Raw genomic sequence first — 18950 nt, forward strand, 5'->3', positions numbered from 1 at the left:
CAAGATGAACTCCAGCAACATCCGGAGATCAATAGGTCCCCCACCATCAGGTGGACATGATACCATAAAGGTAACATGTAGAAGCACCTTTAAGTTCAATCAAGTACAGCAATCCAGTTCTTTTGGAAGATGTTTTGTATATTAACACTGATGGAACAAAGAATAACATCTGCATACCGTTACTGACAATAAGAAAGAGAGAGAGAGAACATGGAAGGGGAAAAAACCCTGTATACATTTATTGTTTAAGCTTTAAAATATCCCCAGGCACATTTCCCCCTGAAATACTCCCTCCCCCAAATACATAAGAATTCAAAATGGAAAATGAAAGACAAAATAACTTAAAGTAAGAAAACAGAGAAATGGCAAAATGTCAAAAGTACATTTTAAAATGCCGACGGTAAGAGTGACTCTAAACTCTAGAGGGGAATCTGTTATGCTCACATCTGTCAGCACAAGCAAACTTCAAAGACATGTAGGAACATAATTGAGACTTGTAAATAATTTCTGTTAGCAATGCACATTAGCACTGTTTTTTTAAAAAAATAAAAAACACACTGGATTGCATATATAATATATACAAACAAACAAACACATAATTGCTAGCAAGCAAAAATATGCGGGGGGGGGGGGGGAGCAATCAACCCTGGAATCTATTGAGTGGAAAATACCTATCGTGTAGTGTGGCTAAAGGTCCTAAACATGTATACTCAGAAGTAAGGCCCTCTCAGTTCAATGGCATTTACTCCCATATAAGTTTGCACAGGACTGCAGCCAATGTCAGCAAAGCAAGATAATGAAATCCACCTTGTCTCCTTGGTTATGCCTGACCCCATGTAGCCCACCCCCATGTTAATGATCAACTCTTTTCCTATTCATGTGAATGTCTTTGTTATATGAGTATGTAAATATATCACAGACACACCTTCTTTTGATGAAGACCTGTGCTGGAGCCGTTATGACCTGTTTGCTACAAGCATACTGCAACCCCAACTCTTAAGTGTTTGTGAGCATTCCAAGTATTGCTCTTGTGAGCTACCTTGGTCCCCAAATCAGCCGTTTTACTCTGCTCTGAAGCTGAAGAACTTCCCTTTGGGACAAGGGAAGGATAAAGCAGTAGAGCTGTAATGGTTCTGGATCCGAGAAAAGGCACCAAGAATGAGGAATAGTTTAACAGAAATAGCTTTATCCAAAGCTGCCTCCAAGACCCTCTACCAGAAGGGAAAACTAAAGGCCTGTTGAACTGCCTAGGTTGTGTGACTCCAGGGCAAATCCTCAAATTATCAAGTCCTTGACACTAAGGGGTGTGTGAAGAAATCACCTCATTTCAAGAGGTGACAGGCACTCCCAGAAACCTACCACAGCATTCCCCCCCACTAGGAATGGAACCCGGAGTACTAGTCTCAGAATCCTAAGGGACATGGGGAAATCATTCTGTTCATGTTGTTTCCTTTTCCTTAGTAGAAATGATGCAAATAGCATCATTTCCTCACTGAGGATTCTGCAACTTGAAGTCCCACACCAACCCTTGGCAGGCAAAGATACTCAACTGTGTCCTTGGGGTGCCCACTGCTGTCTGCACCACATTAGCATCCTCTTGCCCTAAAGGTAAGTTTTTGAGGTTTGGGGTAGGGTGAGGAAGAAGAGATGGTGCTAGCGGGCACTTTGTGATCACCTTAAGGTTTTTTTTGGGAGGGGGCAGCCCTTACCAGTGACCAAAGGATGTACCTGCATCCCTAACTTGGGCCAGAAATTTTTTTTGAATGCCTGAACACTACAGGAATCAAATAGGAAACTTTATATACATATAGATAAATAGTCCATTTTGCAATGGACTGATCAGAAAGGCTTGAGAATTAGCGTTATTTTGACTCCTGCTGCATTCTTGTGATTCCAACTCAGTCTGCAGAAGGCCTACAATCAGGGCTTTCCCCCCAACTGGAACTCACCAGAACTCAGTTTTGGCATCTCTCAGGTGGGCGCCATTGCAGATATATACAAGGGAAGCATTCATGGTGAGTTCCGGCACCTCTGTTTCTAGAAAAATAGCACTGCTTATAAGAATATTATCATGTGAAGGCTTCCCTGGTTGCTCAAGAAAAAGTGATTCAAAAAGTACTGCAATAGTTTACAGGGAAGAAATGGTTTATTACAGTAGTATCTATGTCAGGGAAGGGGAAACTGTAGCCCTCCAATGGTTGTTGGATTCCCAATTCTTATCAGCCCTTGACAGCACACCCAATAGTAAAGGATGATGGGAGCTGTAGTACAACATCTGGGGGGCTACAGCTTCCCCATAGGATTGCACTGCTGCTCCTAAGTAAGTGTGTTCAGAATCCCACTGATACTTTATTTACTAGGGCCACAATCCAGTAGAGAACTCAGCAAACTTAAGCCTATTTATTTCAACTTGTGTTTGATTGTGGCCTGAATATATGCAGGAAGGCTAGAAAGCAAGTAATGGGAGGAGATGGTGCTCATCAAAGAGAAATGGCCTTTAAAGATGGGGGGGGGGGGGGACCCTTCCATGAATTATAAATGTGTATATCCCTAAGAAGATAAATATCAAAGGAGCTTTATAAAACCAGCGCCGCCGCCCCCCCCGTCAAAAATACTTTCTGGTAGTACCTCATAAACAGAATGCTATTGATGCTAAAAACAAGGTTCTGGTTGAGTGTTCTCAAGCTTATAGCACTGGATAAATTTTCATGTCTGTCTGTCAAGTAAAAGGTGTCCTTCAACATTGCTACATACAACAGATATCGACTTTTATAAAGGTCCAATCCCCCACTTATTTTCTTCAGAGCTGGAAGTGTTGCATTTTCAACAGCTCTGGCTTTTTCTGATCTTTCATTTCTTGCAGGATACAAAGCTAAAGTGACTTCTGAACGCCATACAGAATGCCTTGATGAATAAATAGCTAGACTCTGTTTACTTCCTGTCTCAGCCTTGATAGGTCTTCATGAAGGCCTAAAAACTCCTTTCATCTCTGTCCAATTTGCCCTAGAGTTGGTTCATTTTCCCCAACACAGTGCTAAATAAATAGGAAACAGTACCTGGAGTGGTAATTGCAGTATGGTTGCATATACATGTTTTTCAAGGTGACTGGCTGACTCCATTTCATGTTAATCACGCAGCTATCCTTCCCTGGGCAGCATTGCCATTTCCTGCAAATGTATCCCAGAGAAAAGTGGGAGATATTGGCCTCATTTGTGTATGAAGCAGATGGCATACGAGTTTAGATTAAAAGGAGCCAAGATCCCATGTTAATCAGAGCAGAGCACTTTTACTCAACATGGGAAGGCTGGAGCTGATGCTTCAGGGCATTGGGGCTTATTTGAGCCCATCTTCAGTCCAAACGCTTACTTGGAAATCAATTCTGCTTAAATCAATGGAGCTTGGATTATGTTGCTCACTGTTAATATGATTATGGACACTTTAGATTACAGGTGCTGTGGCTTCTTGTAAATTAGAAACTTTAGGAGGAACAAATTCATGGGTAGAAATATCAGACCTAACAAGTATTTCTGGCCTGGTTTGCACATAACATTAAGCCAAACCACAGCTAAGCATGAACAAGCAAATGCATGTGTGAACATAGCAAAAGTGGCAGCCTTCTCCCCTTGTCCTACTGATGCTGTGCTACCTGGTGCTAAGCTATGGTTTGGCTGAATGTTACATGTGTACCCAGGCTTGTGGTTTGTCTCCCCCAAGTAAACTATGAGTGGTAAGTCAAGAACAAACCTTAGCTGCAGTGAGACCAACCACAAGACTAGATTCATACGTAATGCTAAGCCAAACCATTAGTTCCAGGTAGTACAGCAGGCCTGGGAGAGGAATAAAACAGTCATTATTTTCTCTCTGTGTATCCTGACACTTGTTCATGTTAAGTCATCGTTTGTCTCAGCATTACAAGTAATGGTGAAGACATCCTAATGCTCTTCCCAAATCTAAGCTCAAATGGCAAACTTGAAATGGTTAAAGTCAGAGAAACAGGCAAATAAGAACATGTTCTTTGTCTATCTTCAAGTATCCTCTCACTGATGGGGTAATGACCGCTCCCCGCTTAAAATGGGGGGCGCCCTTTGCGTGGACGCGTGCAGCCCTGGATCTGGAGTGGCCCCATCAGCATAGGCTTTGCCTTCCCTCAGGTGGGATACCTGGAGGTCACCGCCTACTTCAGTGAGTTGTCCAATCCCACCTGGGGGAAGCGTTGCCAGGGAAACCAGACCAGGTAGGGGAGGGATTACCTGCCCACACAATAGAGGGAGGATCTTACCTGGTAATCCTCACTTGGCTCCAGAGCTTCTCCCACCCTACCCACCCTCAGTTAATGTCTTCTCTTGCAGGTTAACTTTTCTTCATAGGTTTTGCAGGTTAACCTTTCTCCACAGGTATGCGGGCGCTGCTATGATAAGGTCGCTGTTAAAGGGCCGGAAAGGAATTTCCCTGCATTGGCAGGTTTCGCCTTTCCCGTAGCAAAACGTCACAACTTTGGCGGTATCAGGCCTTGGGCGGAATCCTTTAGTCCATCTTCCTCTTTGCGGCGGCGATACCAGGGTTCCCCGTTAAAGGGGGTTTCTGAAGGGAGGCTTTGACCGTACGCCGAAAGGTCGTCATTGCTCTCCCCTGCGGCGGCGGCGGCGTAACGGGGGCGGCTGTCTCTGCTTGAACATATGTTCTCCAGAGCCAGCCCATCCCCCCCACACACTGGATAACCCTGAAGCTCCCTAGGTCCCCGGCTGGGGACTGGGGAGGGAGAACGCCCAATGCCTGAGCCAAGGTCTACCCACATTTTAAATTTAATAAAGTTGTGGCCAATTTAATCCCATAGCACGTTGTCGAGAGTCGTTATTCCACATGACGGGGGGGGGGACCACTCGGGATCTGGGACTCCGCCTGTCCACGCAAATGTACATTCAAATCATGATAAAGGAACAAAAATACAATATAAAATAATTATGACAATTAAATGTGGTGGTGACATGAGGGGACATAACCTTTGATGTTCCTTAGAATCTGGTTAGGGCATATTACCGAACCCCTTGAGGACACTGACCAACTGTAAAGACCCACAATCCACAGGTCACACATGGGCCTTGCTGAATTCTATGATGATTGCTATCTGACCAAATGCTAGGCTAGGAGACTAGAGATAGCAAAGCACTTTGTACAGCACAATTGATGGATGGTTCAACAAAAAGCTGCACTTTTTAAAATGGGGTACTAATTGATTGCTCTTCTGTTTTACTAAAATGCCCAACTAGTATGTTGAGAAGCCACTTGTCTTGATACATTCAACTAATTTCAAGGAGTATCTCCCTTAAAAGTGGTATAACAGTCATCCTGTTATCCCAAACTGTGGACATGAATAGGATGGTTAGCAGAGTATTCTTAGCACCCTCAACAAACTGTAATTCTGAAGGGGAAGCCATATCCCCAAACTAGTATAAAATGGAATATATGTTTATACGGTGCATTTACTCACAGTTTCCTAACATCCTCATCCTGCTCTGCCTGTATATGCTGAACTGTATAAAGAATAAAAAGCAAAGTACAATGAATAAAGGTAGAAGACATTTCTAACAATTGGCAAGCAAGGGCACAGTCACAGGAGGAATAAAAGCAATGAGACTAATATCAGGAGCGGCAAGGAAGTCGTGGAGTACTCAAGAGCACTGCTGGTGAATGATGTTTTCCTGACAAGGTTTGTGCACACATTCTGTTCTAACCCTTGACTGCTGAACCAAGAGAAACTCGTTGTGTTTACCGTGAGGTAGTTACAAGCCCACAAATAAAGCAAGGGCTTGAGGTAATTTATTAGAGTTGAGTGAGAATCTACCTGGGGAGAAATGAGAGCTCGTCTTTAGTATGCTGCGAAGTGCAGAAGACAACTACCCAGGTGTAAAATCACACAACTGCATGATGTGCACAAAATCCCCAGTGCAGGAAGGTGGCACTTAATAATGGTGATGATGGAATGAGAACATATATATATATACTGTGGACATATAAAAGATAGACCTCTATATACAAATATACAACAGGAAATAACAATCCTTATACAAACGCATGTAAAAAATAGGATTTTGCAATCACTTGTTCATGATTCAGCAAAGTAATACAAAATGCCTGGTGGTTTCAATGCTTAGGCTTTTTGACAGTTCTACAAGAGTAAGGGTCAATGAACCTCTTTTCAAGTTTTAGCAGTACTAGTTCAGTGTTGTTCTGATACCCAGGTTATTATCAGAGAATCTTTTCAAATGGTATGGATCTTAAGACTTATTTCATATTTTTTAATATGAAAAAAACCCTCTTCTGATGTAAATGGAAATAAGGAGACATTGTACAGTAGTAGCCTCATTATCCAAACTTTGATTAACTGACAGTATTCAAAAGCCATGCTAAACCATAGTTTAGTGTAATATGATTGTGCTTAGAGCCTCAGGCTTCTGAACTAACTGCAAGAGATGTCTAGAAGTCTTTGCTTCCTATCCCCCTTAACTTCAATTTTCGTATTTCATCTAAACCCTAAACCATGGTTAATGTCAACTATGGCTTGTTGAAACACCATTTGAAGTTAGTCTGTTTTAATTAAACCATAGTTCACATGAACGACAGTTTGTTGGTTCAGATGGCATGACAAGCTGCGGTTAAGCAGAAATGCAAGCATAAGCTATTGAACTCCTCCTCCCACTTGCATTAAACTATGGATTAGCAGTTACTGGATTAGCAGTCATTATCTGTCTCATCTACCTCCTCTGCTTTAAATATTTGTCTCTGTTACATAGGCTCAGCTCATAACTAATTTGCTGAGCTAACTATCTAACTTTTGTATGATCCTCACACAAACAGATAAATCAGGGTAGTATTTCAATTAGAAATGGGCAAATAGAAAACATTCCTGAGCTCCATCCATTAAAGGGATAGTTTTCTGAGAACAAGAACCTTCAGAAGAAGTCAATGCACACTGAATGGTTGCAACAGGAATGAAGATATTTAGAGGTTGGATGTCTTGATAAACTGAAAGCAATGAGAGCCTAGCCCCCCTCTGGGTTCTGTTGCTTCCTGCAATCCAGCAACAAGGAATTTGGAAGTTTTCACGTCTGTTTTTGATTAACCAAAGCTTGTTGTGCTTTACGCAACTGTAAAACTGTGGCTACTGTCAGGTATGGTTTGTTGAAAACAAGCCAACTTCAACCCATAGATTATGAAGCTGGCTTGTTTCAACAAAACATAGATAACATTAACCAAAGTTTAGGGTTTGGATGTAACACTAAACTGTGGTTAATTGAAATCTGAAGTGATTGCTTCTAAACTCCTCCTTTCACCACACCAGAGGAGGCAAGATGAGCACATACTGCATCAGTTCCAAAAAAGGCTGGGTCTACTCCTGTTTGTTTGTTTTTTTATGACATCCAAATGCAGCCATCATTGCCTAGCATGGATTCACACTTCAGATTCAATGTTCCTCAAAGTACAAAACACAGAGGAATGTGTATGAAGCTCCCACAGCTAGGAAGAAGCCATTCAAATGAACTATCACCAAAAGTCCATACACTCATTTTCACAATGGCCTTGTGAGGTAGGTATTATCCCCATTTTTCAACATGGAGAGTTTGAGGCAGAGAGTTGAGCTAAACTGCTCAAGACCACAAAGGATTTGCTATCCAAAACCATTTTAGAGGTATGAGATTCCAGGGCCTCTATTTCCACATGCAGGTCACATGTGGAGCTTCCTTAAGATGTCAAACAACAGCTATATAAGTTCTGCTCCAAAAAGGGAGTGTACATACTGCAGACATGCACATTGGGTGTGCTGGGTGTGCCAAGGCACACCCTAACATTGTTCTTCTTCTTGTTGTTGTTTAAAAAACAGGAATTGTGGTGTGGAGGAAAGAGAACAAAGTGGCAACACAGCTCCCTCAGTGGCCAGGACCTGTGGGGAAGAGTGGTGGGAGAGAGACAAAGGTGGAAGGGAAGGGAGTGGAAGGGAAGGGAAGGGGAACGGACAGAGCGACATAGGCAGAATAAAAAGGCTGGAATGGATCTGGGGTGGAGTTGCAGCTTCTGCCTGAGTCTGCCCCTAGAAGCAGTGATGAGATGATTGGCTCCTGTAGTGGTAGTAAGGTAGGAAGTTGGACATCCTAGCCTTCTTTTGTCTCATAGCTCTGTCTCCACCTGAGCTCCACTTGTCACCTTTTGTGTAGAGATATCTGTGGGAGTGAAGGGCTGCTTTTCAGTTAATTAGATTGATGTGGTTGAGGAATTTAAGTCCATAACTCATGGTGAGAAGCATCTCGTTCTCTAAGACAGGAAGATGAAGCACCCTTAATCTGTTTTGGTCAATTTTGGTTGTGTAAATAAATAGAAAGAAAAATAAAACTGACTGTATCTTTGTATACACCTGATAATCACTACAGCTAAATAAATAAATGATATTTTAGTTGTTAATTAAAATAAAAGAGTTTAGTTAAGTTTTAGTTACTTTAGTTCATTTGATGTAAATAATGAATATCCTTTATGATGGAGTATGAATATGTATTCAATAAATTCCTGGGTGCACACCCTAATGAAATGTGCTGTCTATGTCTATGGAGTATTTTTTAGAGCAGAAGGTAGCTGTGTTGATGCATGCCAGGAAAATTTGAGGCAATGTCCAGAAAGACTGGATTGTTGAACCGCTGCTGCAGCAGGTTGTCATTCACAGCATATGAAGTACTCCTGGGCTTCAAACATACAAAATCCCCATGTGTAGAAACTAATTGGAGTTCAGGAATCTTTCTTAACCCATCTCTAATTTTCTCATATAATGTGAATTTGTAGCCATGCGTATATTTTTAAAAACAAACAAACACATACGCAGCTGGCTCTTAACAATCTGTGCCTAAGACAAGAAGGTTCTCTTAGTAATGAAAACTCTAATTCACAATCTAAATTCAAGTATTTATATCATTTCTCCACAGACAGCCAGGATAGTGGGACTGTGTGGGATTGTGTATTTCCTTCCTTAAGAACATTATCATATTAAAACCAAACTGTTACCATCTTGATTTTAAAAAAATAAAAATAAAGTCTAGTTTAAAAACAAAGTGCATTATTCTATCCCAACCCTAAGAGACAGAATAAGCATCTTGCATGTCTTCCATAGATGGATAAGTTTCACTCCACTTGTTAAATGGTGGGACCATCTTGTTTCTTCCATGCCACTAAAGTTGTGGAAGTCAAGTAAGTTGAAAATATCCCTGTAAACTGTGGCATGCCTTGAATGGAACATTATGCTCCTTAAGGGACGACGTGAGAACCAGCATCATGACAATGTCCAGTTAGGATGTGTAAATGTTATTGTGCGCCTCTTAGCCCAGTCAGCAAACACTTTTTTTTCTGTGATAAACCTGTGGCCTCCATAGGGTGCATTTTCATGCAGAAAGTACTCATCACATTCATCTCTTCCAGGCTCATAATAGTGATAAGGAACTTTCCTAAAGCCTTCTGACCTGGAACAAAGACAAAACATAGAAGTCACTGAAATATATTTTCTGGGCCATGTAAATAAATCTACCATAAACACATCTGTACACATTAAATAAAAGTCACAGTAAAAGCTTCTGGACAAAAGAAGGAGATCACATTTGGAACATGCAGAGCACAGTATGAATGGATATTAATAATGAAGTTTAAGTCTGCGAACTGCTTACACAGTCACAGGGCTGATTTATTCATTAAGTTCATCACACCTACAATATTTCATAGGCACACCAGAACTAGGGCCAGCCCTATCATTAGGGAAAGTGAGGCAATCACCTCAAGCAGCAGATACTGAGGACAGCACTGGTTACTCTTCCTGAACCTTCAGCCATTCCCGCCTTCTGGAGGTTTTTTATTTATTTAACAAAACCTATAAACTGTTTGAATGTCATAAAACTTCTGAGAGTAGTGTGTGCCACACAGGTCTATGATGCAGCTCCTGAATTAGCCTGTGACCCTCAGATTGGGACGGGGGCATTTTTAAAAACATTATTTCCAGTGCATTTCTTTCAATAAAGTAAAGCAGAACATCAATGGCAACAGGAAATCAAGGGGAAAGGAAGGACATCAAAGCAGGAACGGGAGCATAGTGTCCTTCGCCTCAGAAAAAAAAACAGCTTTAACTGACTCCTGACCAGAACACATAAAATATAAATGCAGCAAACAAGTATTTCGAAATACAGATATATTCATCAAGTGTTTTTTAAGGGGCTGGGGTGGGAAGGAAAGCCCAATTGCATAAGTCAAAAGTGAAAGGAATATGTCTAAGCCAGGCTGCTCAAAGAATTTAGACCAGCTTCCAAATTTAGAGTAACATTGAAAAACAAATTGGTTTCTATATAAACAGAAGAAAGACATTCTGGAGAGATTTTAAAACATGGAAACCAAATAGTTGTTCCAAAAAGAACCTGGGATGCAATTTTGTTTGAAAAAATACAAATTGCCATTAGGATAAATAGTCTACCCTTTGTACAAGGGAAACAAACTATTGCACTCCCAGACTGCTCTGCTTTGGCCTTTGTCAGTGTTCCCTGGGTTCCCAAGCTGAAACAATATTTATACAAATCAATTTGATCAAATCCATGATTATCCAGGACACAGAAGATTTTCATCTACTTCTTGGAGAATACCATAATTTTGGATTTTGAATGTTTGATAGTTAAGGATTCTTTTTTCTTTTTTACAGTAATCAGCAAATTCAATCAGTAACAGCTCAAGACCCAACCATGTCTGTGAAATTAGAACTCCATCATCTGCATATATAAGAGAATAAATAGCTTTGCTGAGCAGATCTTAGGAGGATGGGAAAATGTCATTCCTTTCTGTCAGGTACTGGGCAGAAGAGGAATGGTGGAGACTGCCTCCCCATCCTGACACTTCCAGGGAGGAAGAAGAGGAAGACAGTATAGATTTACAACAGGGGTTTGAGGGAGGTGGCAGCTCAGAGGCAGATGAAGGGAAAAGTTGGGAAATAATAGGAGAGGAGCAGCAGCAGCTGGCTGAAATGTGGTCATTAGAAAGCATTCCAGACCCTCCATCTCCCCAAACCTGACAAGCCTTAAAAGTAGGAGAGCAAAGAGCACATAGCAGCACATGTACAAGTGATGAATGAGAAAGTGGGAGAGACAGGAGGTGGAGATTCGCTTGGGATAAAGCCATTATCCAAGAGGCTGGATTCTATAGCCTCTCTATGTAAAGCCTGAAATAAAAAAGGACGGTAAGAAACTCTTCCTTGTCTTTATACTTTCCTGGGCAACCAGTCAGGAGCCGCTGACAGCATCCTGACACCAGGCCTGCGTCCTGGCCGAGAAGTGGTGCCAGGATAGGTGCTGATTTCCTGGAAGATCTTGTAAGAGCTCATCAAAGTCTTGCAAGATGTCTAGGAGAGCAAAAATATCTCTTGAGATTTGGGAGAGATCTCGCAAGCTCTTTCAGGGACCAATGCCAGCAGTGCTTCTCCACAAGCGGAGGAGGTGACACAGCTGGTGGTACAGCTGCAGTCGCCACTGGCAGATGGCGCAGTGGTGGTGAGTGCCCCACTGGTGGTGGTGGTGTGGCAGAGCAGGGTGGCACTTCCTGTTTTGCCCTAAGTGGCAAAATAGGACATATCACTCCCTGACCTCAGGATTCCAGAACTTTCAGCTGTCAGTTCAGAGGGAAGGCAGGCAAGGATCCACAGCCCAGGTGGGGCTTCTTAGCTCGGGGAGGAGGTGTGTGATTCCTCAGCTGGAGAAGGCTCAGGTGAGGCTCACGTACCTTGTCAAGCCCAGACTCTATAACAGGAAAACCGTCCTGACCAGGCCTGCATCCTATATAGTAAGAATAGTTAGTGTGCCTGGCTAGTGTGTCTAACTATTCTATTATTATTATTATTATTATTATTATTATTATTATTATTATTATTATTATTATTACAACCTATTATCCGTATTATTAAGGAATCCATAATCACTCCAATTTTCCTCTATTATATTTATAATTAATTATAATTATAATTTGCACATAAAAAGGTATTTACTTATTGATAACTAGCTGTGTGAGAATGTTTATCAAATGCAGCTGAAAGTAATGCAACGCAGACAGGAACACCCTCTGCTGTGCACTTGTACATTTCAATGTGCATTTTAATGCACATCTAATTCATGCCTGCGGTTTCTGATCCAGCAGCTGCTTGTGCAGGTGGATCTCCTGACCTGTATCAGGGCGAATCACTTCAAATTATTTGCAGTAGTTTACTCAATTCCAAGAGAGGATAGATTTTTGCTTCTTATACTGTACACTCTCACTGCACAGGAGCTGTAAGAAGCTAACAGAAATGTGTCCCCGTGTCCCCGGCTTCATTCTGATTTGGCAGAAAGTCTTTCATTGTAAAACTTCTTCGTGACATTTGACATTAAACTTTTGTAAATGCTTTTATTTAATCAATACCACATGCCATATGGGGACTAAATACACTGACAATAAAGTGCCATGTCAATACAGACCGCTGTGGGGGGATGCCTGCCTAATCAATTTCTTGGATTTATGGCATTAAAATGAATTGTGAAATTTTGACAAGGCATCAGAATTGTAGATGCATGAAAATAATTTCCTGTGATCTTACTTGCAGTAGGTGTCATTTATCATCCCATAGACATGTATTCTGTAGCAAGCATCCATAGCCAGAATTAAGGTAAACCAACCAGTACTGAGATAGGATCCTGACTGGATTCTGTAAAAGACACAACACACAGCAGACCACATTGAGGAATTGCTAACACTTTCTCAAAGACATATCATCCATTATCTGGCACAAAAGACATTCAGCAACTTGACAAACTGACAAAAATATGTAATTATTTCGAGTTATTTATTGTTGTCCTCCAACTCCAGCAGGCTTGGATTCTCTGGGATAGCCTGCAAAAGAAATGCTATACACTAAAGCTGTGATTTTATGTACACTCACCTGAGAGGAAGTTCCATTCTGCATAGTTGGACTTATTTTTGCAAAAAAGCATACCTAAGATTTGACTATATGCATTTCTGAAATCTGGATATTTATGTAGGATAATGTAGAAAAATTATTTACAACTTTAAGAAACAAATGTGTAGCACCAGAGTGTGACCTTTACGCTTAGATGCTTTCATGTAACGTTAAAATGACACATATTTGAACTTGGAACTTCTGGGAAGTAGCCATCTTTGACCCTGATGAAGCCCTTTCCTCACAATTAACATAAATTCACAGTTCCCACTTCACTCATTCTGCTACATAACTATCAGCATAGCTGAACTCCTGCTTTCTCAAGAACTGCTTCCCCCTCCAAGATTAGTCTTCATCAGTCTGGTGCTCCAAATGCCTTGCACTACAACTCCCCAAAGACCCACACCAGGGATGAAGGAAGTTGTAGTCCAGCATCTGGAGGGCACCAAGTTGGGGAAGGCTGCTCAAGAATGATTCACATGCTGTGTGTTTAGGTAATCAGCCCTACCTAAAATGTAATGTGTGCAGGAGACTTATGTGGTTATAAGCACATATTCCTATCAACATAGTCATCTAGAGTAGCAAGGTTGTCTCAGCTTACTGTCACATGTAAACATGGTTACAACTTAGGTTTGCTGCTACAAACCTAAGTCATTCATGGGATGACTAAAATCCAGAGCATCATATCTTCTCTAGTTATACTGGAATCTTAGCTTGATCTTTTTTTGACTCCCCATTCCAAACCTATTCAAACTGTAACATGAGGTTCATTGTGGTTTCCCATGCAAGAGATCATATCTACATCTGTTTCTCAAGACCTTTCACTGGGTCTTTCACTTTTTCTTACTATCAAATGGTTGCTTCTTCTTCTCCTTCTTCTTCTTCTTCTTCTTCTTCTTCTTCTTCTTCTTCTTCTTCTTCTTCTTCTTCTTCTCTCTCTCTCTCTCTCTCTCTCTCTCTCTCTCTCTCAAACTTGAACAACAGATGTACAGGGTTCTAAATCCTGAAGGGAGCCTATGTATATACAGCCAGTTCCTGTCTACAGATGTTCCCTTCACAACACACTGGTTTTGGGATTGGTGGGGACGTGACAGCAGGGATGGAGCCAGCAGACCCCCCCACACACTTTGGGCTTCCTTCTAATTTTGAATCACATGAATGGATACTTGAGGAGAGCTATTATAGCTCCACATGGGATGTTGCCAAAATACTTCTGCACCCTGATCCAGGTACCTGATCATTAACAGCATGGATGAATGCCTGAATTCATATTATGACCATGGGAGGTTGTCGGAACATTGTGCAAAGGTGCTTCATTGTCTCTTAAAAAAGGGACTACATCTTTCCCCGCTCTTTTTACAAGCCCTCCATATTGGATAAAACTTGCCAAATTCAGGCAAATAGCTTCAGGAGTTATGGTCTGGGTACCTATCAAGTGTCTATAAATATTTAGGGTTGTTTTTGGGCAGGAGAACTGAAGCCCATTCCAATTACAAACTGGACCTGGAAGTTGGGATTGGAGCACACCATCTGCCCTCTCCTGATTCCAGTGCTCTATCTCCCTCCCCCTATCATCCCATCTGGGTGTCATTCCTTAAATGACAAGCTTGGGGATATTACCGTACTTTTCCGTGTATAACACGCCCCCTTGTATAAGGCCCCCTATTTTTGGGGACTCCAAATTAAGAAAATGGCCCAGAGTTGCTTTTTGGGGAGGGTTGCCAAGAGTAGTTGAGCTTTTTGGGGGGTGGAGTGGGGGGAATGACAAAGGTTGTTGGGGTATTTTTTTGGGGGGAAATAAAGTAAATCACTAACCCAACCTTCAACATCGCTCGCTAACAATCACTCGCATCTGCAAAACGTGTCTGCCCAATCGCAGATCACAAGCCAAATTAATGCAGCGGAAGAAAATCAACAACAGCAATTGACGCAGCAACCAATCACACACCCATTTAACGCACATCAGCCAATACAATACAAAGCAGCATTTGCTGCAGCTACCAATCACACACCAATGACAACCTGCAGCTCATGGCTGCAACCGATCATCCGTCACACCTACCCACTACCCATGTATAAGATTTTAGACCTTCTTTTAGAGTAAAAAAAAACTTGTCTAATACATGGAAAAGTACAGTACTTTGAGTTTTAGAAGATGCTCATCTGCAGCATTTTTATTTATTTTTTAGTCTGGACTGTTGAGGTGCCATGAAGCTCTTTTAGGACCCATGCTTCGATTTGTATTTCCTTTTACAGATCCTACTTCGCTGCTGATAAGACCCAAATCTCTTTGAGGCACCTTGCTTCAGCTCAGGACTCAAGATCCATTCAAACTCTACACACACCCTAAGTGTCAAGCTCTTTCTTTCCTCCTTAATGAAACCATTGCTGTTTCTTCATTCTCTGCACTTTGAGATTTATTCAGGCTAAAATGCTACACTCACTATGAAGTCCTATTTAACACTGTGGGATTTCGTTCCAAGAAAACCTGCTAGAGATGAGTCTGTAACTGTCCTTCACTCCAATGCACTAATAAAGCCACACTGAAGCAGAGCAGTTTCTTGCCTCTTGCAACTGTCATTCTTTTAACCCTTCTCTTTATCTGTCTGTTGAGTTTCTCCAGCCACTATGAAAAGCACTGCCTCCAGCCACCTAGAATACTTACTGCTAACTACTCGCAGTTCTCAACCAAATTCTGGAGAGAGCATGAGGAGCAGTTCCTGTCAGACACAACAACATTTATCTGTGCTCTCTCTAACCAGCTCCCTCTCTTAGCAGTAAAAAGATGCTACCTTGAGCTTTTTAAAGCTCCCAATTTGGAAGGATAATAGTCATTTACCAAAGTACTATGAAGAAAGAGGATTCTTCTGATAGCGAAGGTTTATTAGAAAGTACTATATTGACAGTAGCATTTTAAAACGGCTATACTCGGGAGCAAAAAGGAATTTTAAAAATGAATTAATCAATATTTCATGTCTTGTTTTAACACCATTGGACCTTGTTTCTTCTCATCAATACACTTCACTGGCAAGATAAATAAAAACAGACAAGTAAGTTCTCAGATACCTTCCTTGGGAGATGGAAAGCATGACAGAATACAGATTCGATTGTTTAAAGCAAAATTCCACTTTCTACATTTCCTCCCTCCTGGAGATACGCAGCTAATGAAGGAATACAATGAAACAACAACAACAATGGGTGATTTGTAACACCTTAGAATGAATTTTTATACTGTAAACATATTTCTGTCAAGCTAACGAAGGCAGAGCTGGAAGTGTGAAAACAATTTTAAACTTCCCCAAAAGGTCATATTGTTGACAATATCCTGCAAAAACATATTGTGGAATCAAGAAGCGATAGATTCTGTTCCAAGCAGAAATAATAAAGGATGCTTTGCAGAAGATGATTTCCTACAAGAAAGACATGTCTGATTGATAAATCATGCAAGATCCACATACCATATAACAAAGGCACATATTTCTATATTATGGAGTGCATTCATCACACATGGCAAACTCTTTGCTGGATTTAAAGAGGCTCATACCATTAGAAAAAGAACATTGCATAATAAAATATAGCAACATTTCATGGTAATTCAAGAACAATTTAAAGACAGATCAACAGAATTTAAACAGGTGGTTATACAAATATTATAGACCAATCAAATCTTAATACAGTAAGATGAAACCAGGGACAGGGAACTTGTAGATCTTTAAATGGTGTTGGACTCCAACTTCCATCAATCCCAGCCAGAATGGCCATGGTCAGGAATAATATGTGTTGTAGCCCAGTAATTTTTCGAAGGATGCTGGTTTTTCTTTTGAGGATTCCTCCTTAGAACCCTTAGCAGTGCAGGAGGGCAACTCTTTACTACCACATGACTGCAAGAGGCAATAGGAGGCCCCAGAACTCTGCTGGAGGCAGGGTTTGAGGAACAGGGCACAATACCTTGAAGCACCAAGAGTATAGAATGCACAGGTCTTCCCGGTCCCATTCACACTGCCCATGCATTCACATGGTTGTCTGAGGTGAGGAAATATGGGCATGTAGGCAGCTAGGCAGGTTGGTTTTCCTGATTCCAGAACCCAGGCCTACAGGTCAATGTTTGCACTCCTCAGATGTCCACATCATCCCAGGAGTGGGATCAGAGCCATGGCCCCACAGATCCCTTCTATATGAAGGGACTGAATTCTCTTGACAAGATGAGCATCATCAGCATGCCTGAGGCTTTCAAAAAATCCAATGCACATGGATTCAGTTACTCCATCAGATTGAGGTCAGTGCCGTTTTAGATTCTGACACAGGACTTTCAGGGTTTGAACATATTTGAGCCCTGCTTGGTAATCCCATTTGACTCAAGCAATGAGGAAATACACCATATACAGCACTACTTTCCCCCGGCTTCTCCTCTACAACAACAAACCTTTACCTAATGGATTCTGTTTAAAATGGTCTCTGTTTGCAATATACTCAGGAGGCTGCCTAACTTGCTTAGTGGGAGCATCTGAAGGTGTTTCTCTTCTCAGTGATGAATGACTACTCCAGGCTTTCTAAGTCACCTCTGAAAAGTCTCTGGGTCTCCCATTTCCTTAATATAGCTGTGTGGAAATTAAGATATGGTCTTTGCCAACAATTTATGGCACTGTGCTGGCTTGGCCCATTTTTCTTCTGTCCAGATACACTGGGTAAAATACAGTTAAAATGTGAGGGGGGGGGGGGAAACCAAACATGACAGGAAGAGTAAACTGCAACAATGAAGATAATATGGATTTGTCAAGATTAACTTGCCAAAAATCCTATAGGCAGAGCTGTCACAATATATGCTAGCATTTCACTAGTAACAATAAGCTCAGAATGTGAGAGCAGATATCCTGTTCTTAAATAAATGAAACTCTATATTTATTGAAGAAAGTCTAGCACCACAACAAAAGAAAATGGCGTCTAATTTGTCAAAAGTGTTTCCCCCCCTATTCTCTAGAGATTTAGAGCTCCACAAATAGTCGAATGAGTGAATTTTGTCGGCTCTAAAGCCTTTCTGTTAGTAAAAGGAATAAGCACCTCCCACAAAGCAAAAGGATCAATATAATCACATCGTGGGAACATACCATATTGTGAACATTCCTACATAGGCATCTGTGGCTGGTACGTTCAGGTGACATGCTTTAGACTCTAAAGTTCAAAGTCAGATGCTAAAGTCAATAGCATACAGCACACTAAATGGTTCTAAAGTTGCAGTGTTTGTGGCTTGATTCTGAGGACTGTTTCAAATATTCAGTTGCTTTAACAGAGCCATGATCCCTTTCTGCAAAGCCGTTAACATGGCCGTGATCCCATTTTAAAAACTCCATAAGAGTGAGAGATGTGCTATTGTCAGAACTTTGAAAGGATACTTTATTATAAATCACATACTTCCCTATCTGAGATCTGCTTTTAGAATGGTAAGTTAAGAACAACAACAAGAAGATATAAATTGGTATGTCTAGTGCAGGGATGGGGAACGGTTGCGAGGGGTGATAGACTCTGTGTTGGCCAGCAGGTAATGGCTTTTCCCACCTACCTTGCCCCACTCTGCAGCCCTAGGAACCTTCCTAAGGGAGCTGTTTCCAAAGAAAGAACCGTGAGGGGAGAGAGACTCTGTTTGACATGGGTAATGACTTTTTCCACCTGGGCTGCACCACCTCCAGCCCTAGGAACCTTCAGAAGGGATCCATAGGCATTCTGTGCATATTTTAATGAGCAGAATAGAGTGAAAGATTATGAGTCATGGGGTTGTGGAGAGTGTGTGTATGAATTTAACAGTGCTTGGTTTATCTTCTGGTTTGCTATTTTGTCAATGTTGCTGCTATTCTTTTATAGATTATAAATGCTGCATTGATTTGTTTAATCATATAATATGACTTGTGCTTTACTTGTGATGTTTACCTTATTATTTTTAGCTGTTGCTTTGTTAAAAGTGTTT

At 41.3% G+C, this 18950-nt stretch overlaps 1 protein-coding gene across 3 annotated transcripts in view; it reads right to left on the reverse strand.

Annotated features, from left to right (window-relative positions):
• Window positions 1-5801: 5801 nt before the first annotated feature.
• Window positions 5802-18950, reverse strand: part of ST6GALNAC3 (ST6 N-acetylgalactosaminide alpha-2,6-sialyltransferase 3) — a 238857-nt gene continuing 225708 nt past the window's right edge. For all 3 annotated transcript variants that reach the window (XM_028733058.2, XM_028733059.2, XM_077928569.1), the window contains 2 exons: window positions 12632-12739; window positions 5802-9497 (listed from right to left, as the gene is read on the reverse strand). In XM_028733058.2, the coding sequence (XP_028588891.1) occupies window positions 9311-9497; window positions 12632-12739 (295 nt within the window). In that variant the 3' untranslated portion in view covers window positions 5802-9310. The remainder of the gene's footprint in view (window positions 9498-12631; window positions 12740-18950) is intronic.

Source organism: Podarcis muralis, chromosome 5 (genome assembly GCF_964188315.1).
Source record: "Podarcis muralis chromosome 5, rPodMur119.hap1.1, whole genome shotgun sequence".
Taxonomy (NCBI): Eukaryota; Metazoa; Chordata; class Lepidosauria; order Squamata; family Lacertidae; genus Podarcis; species Podarcis muralis.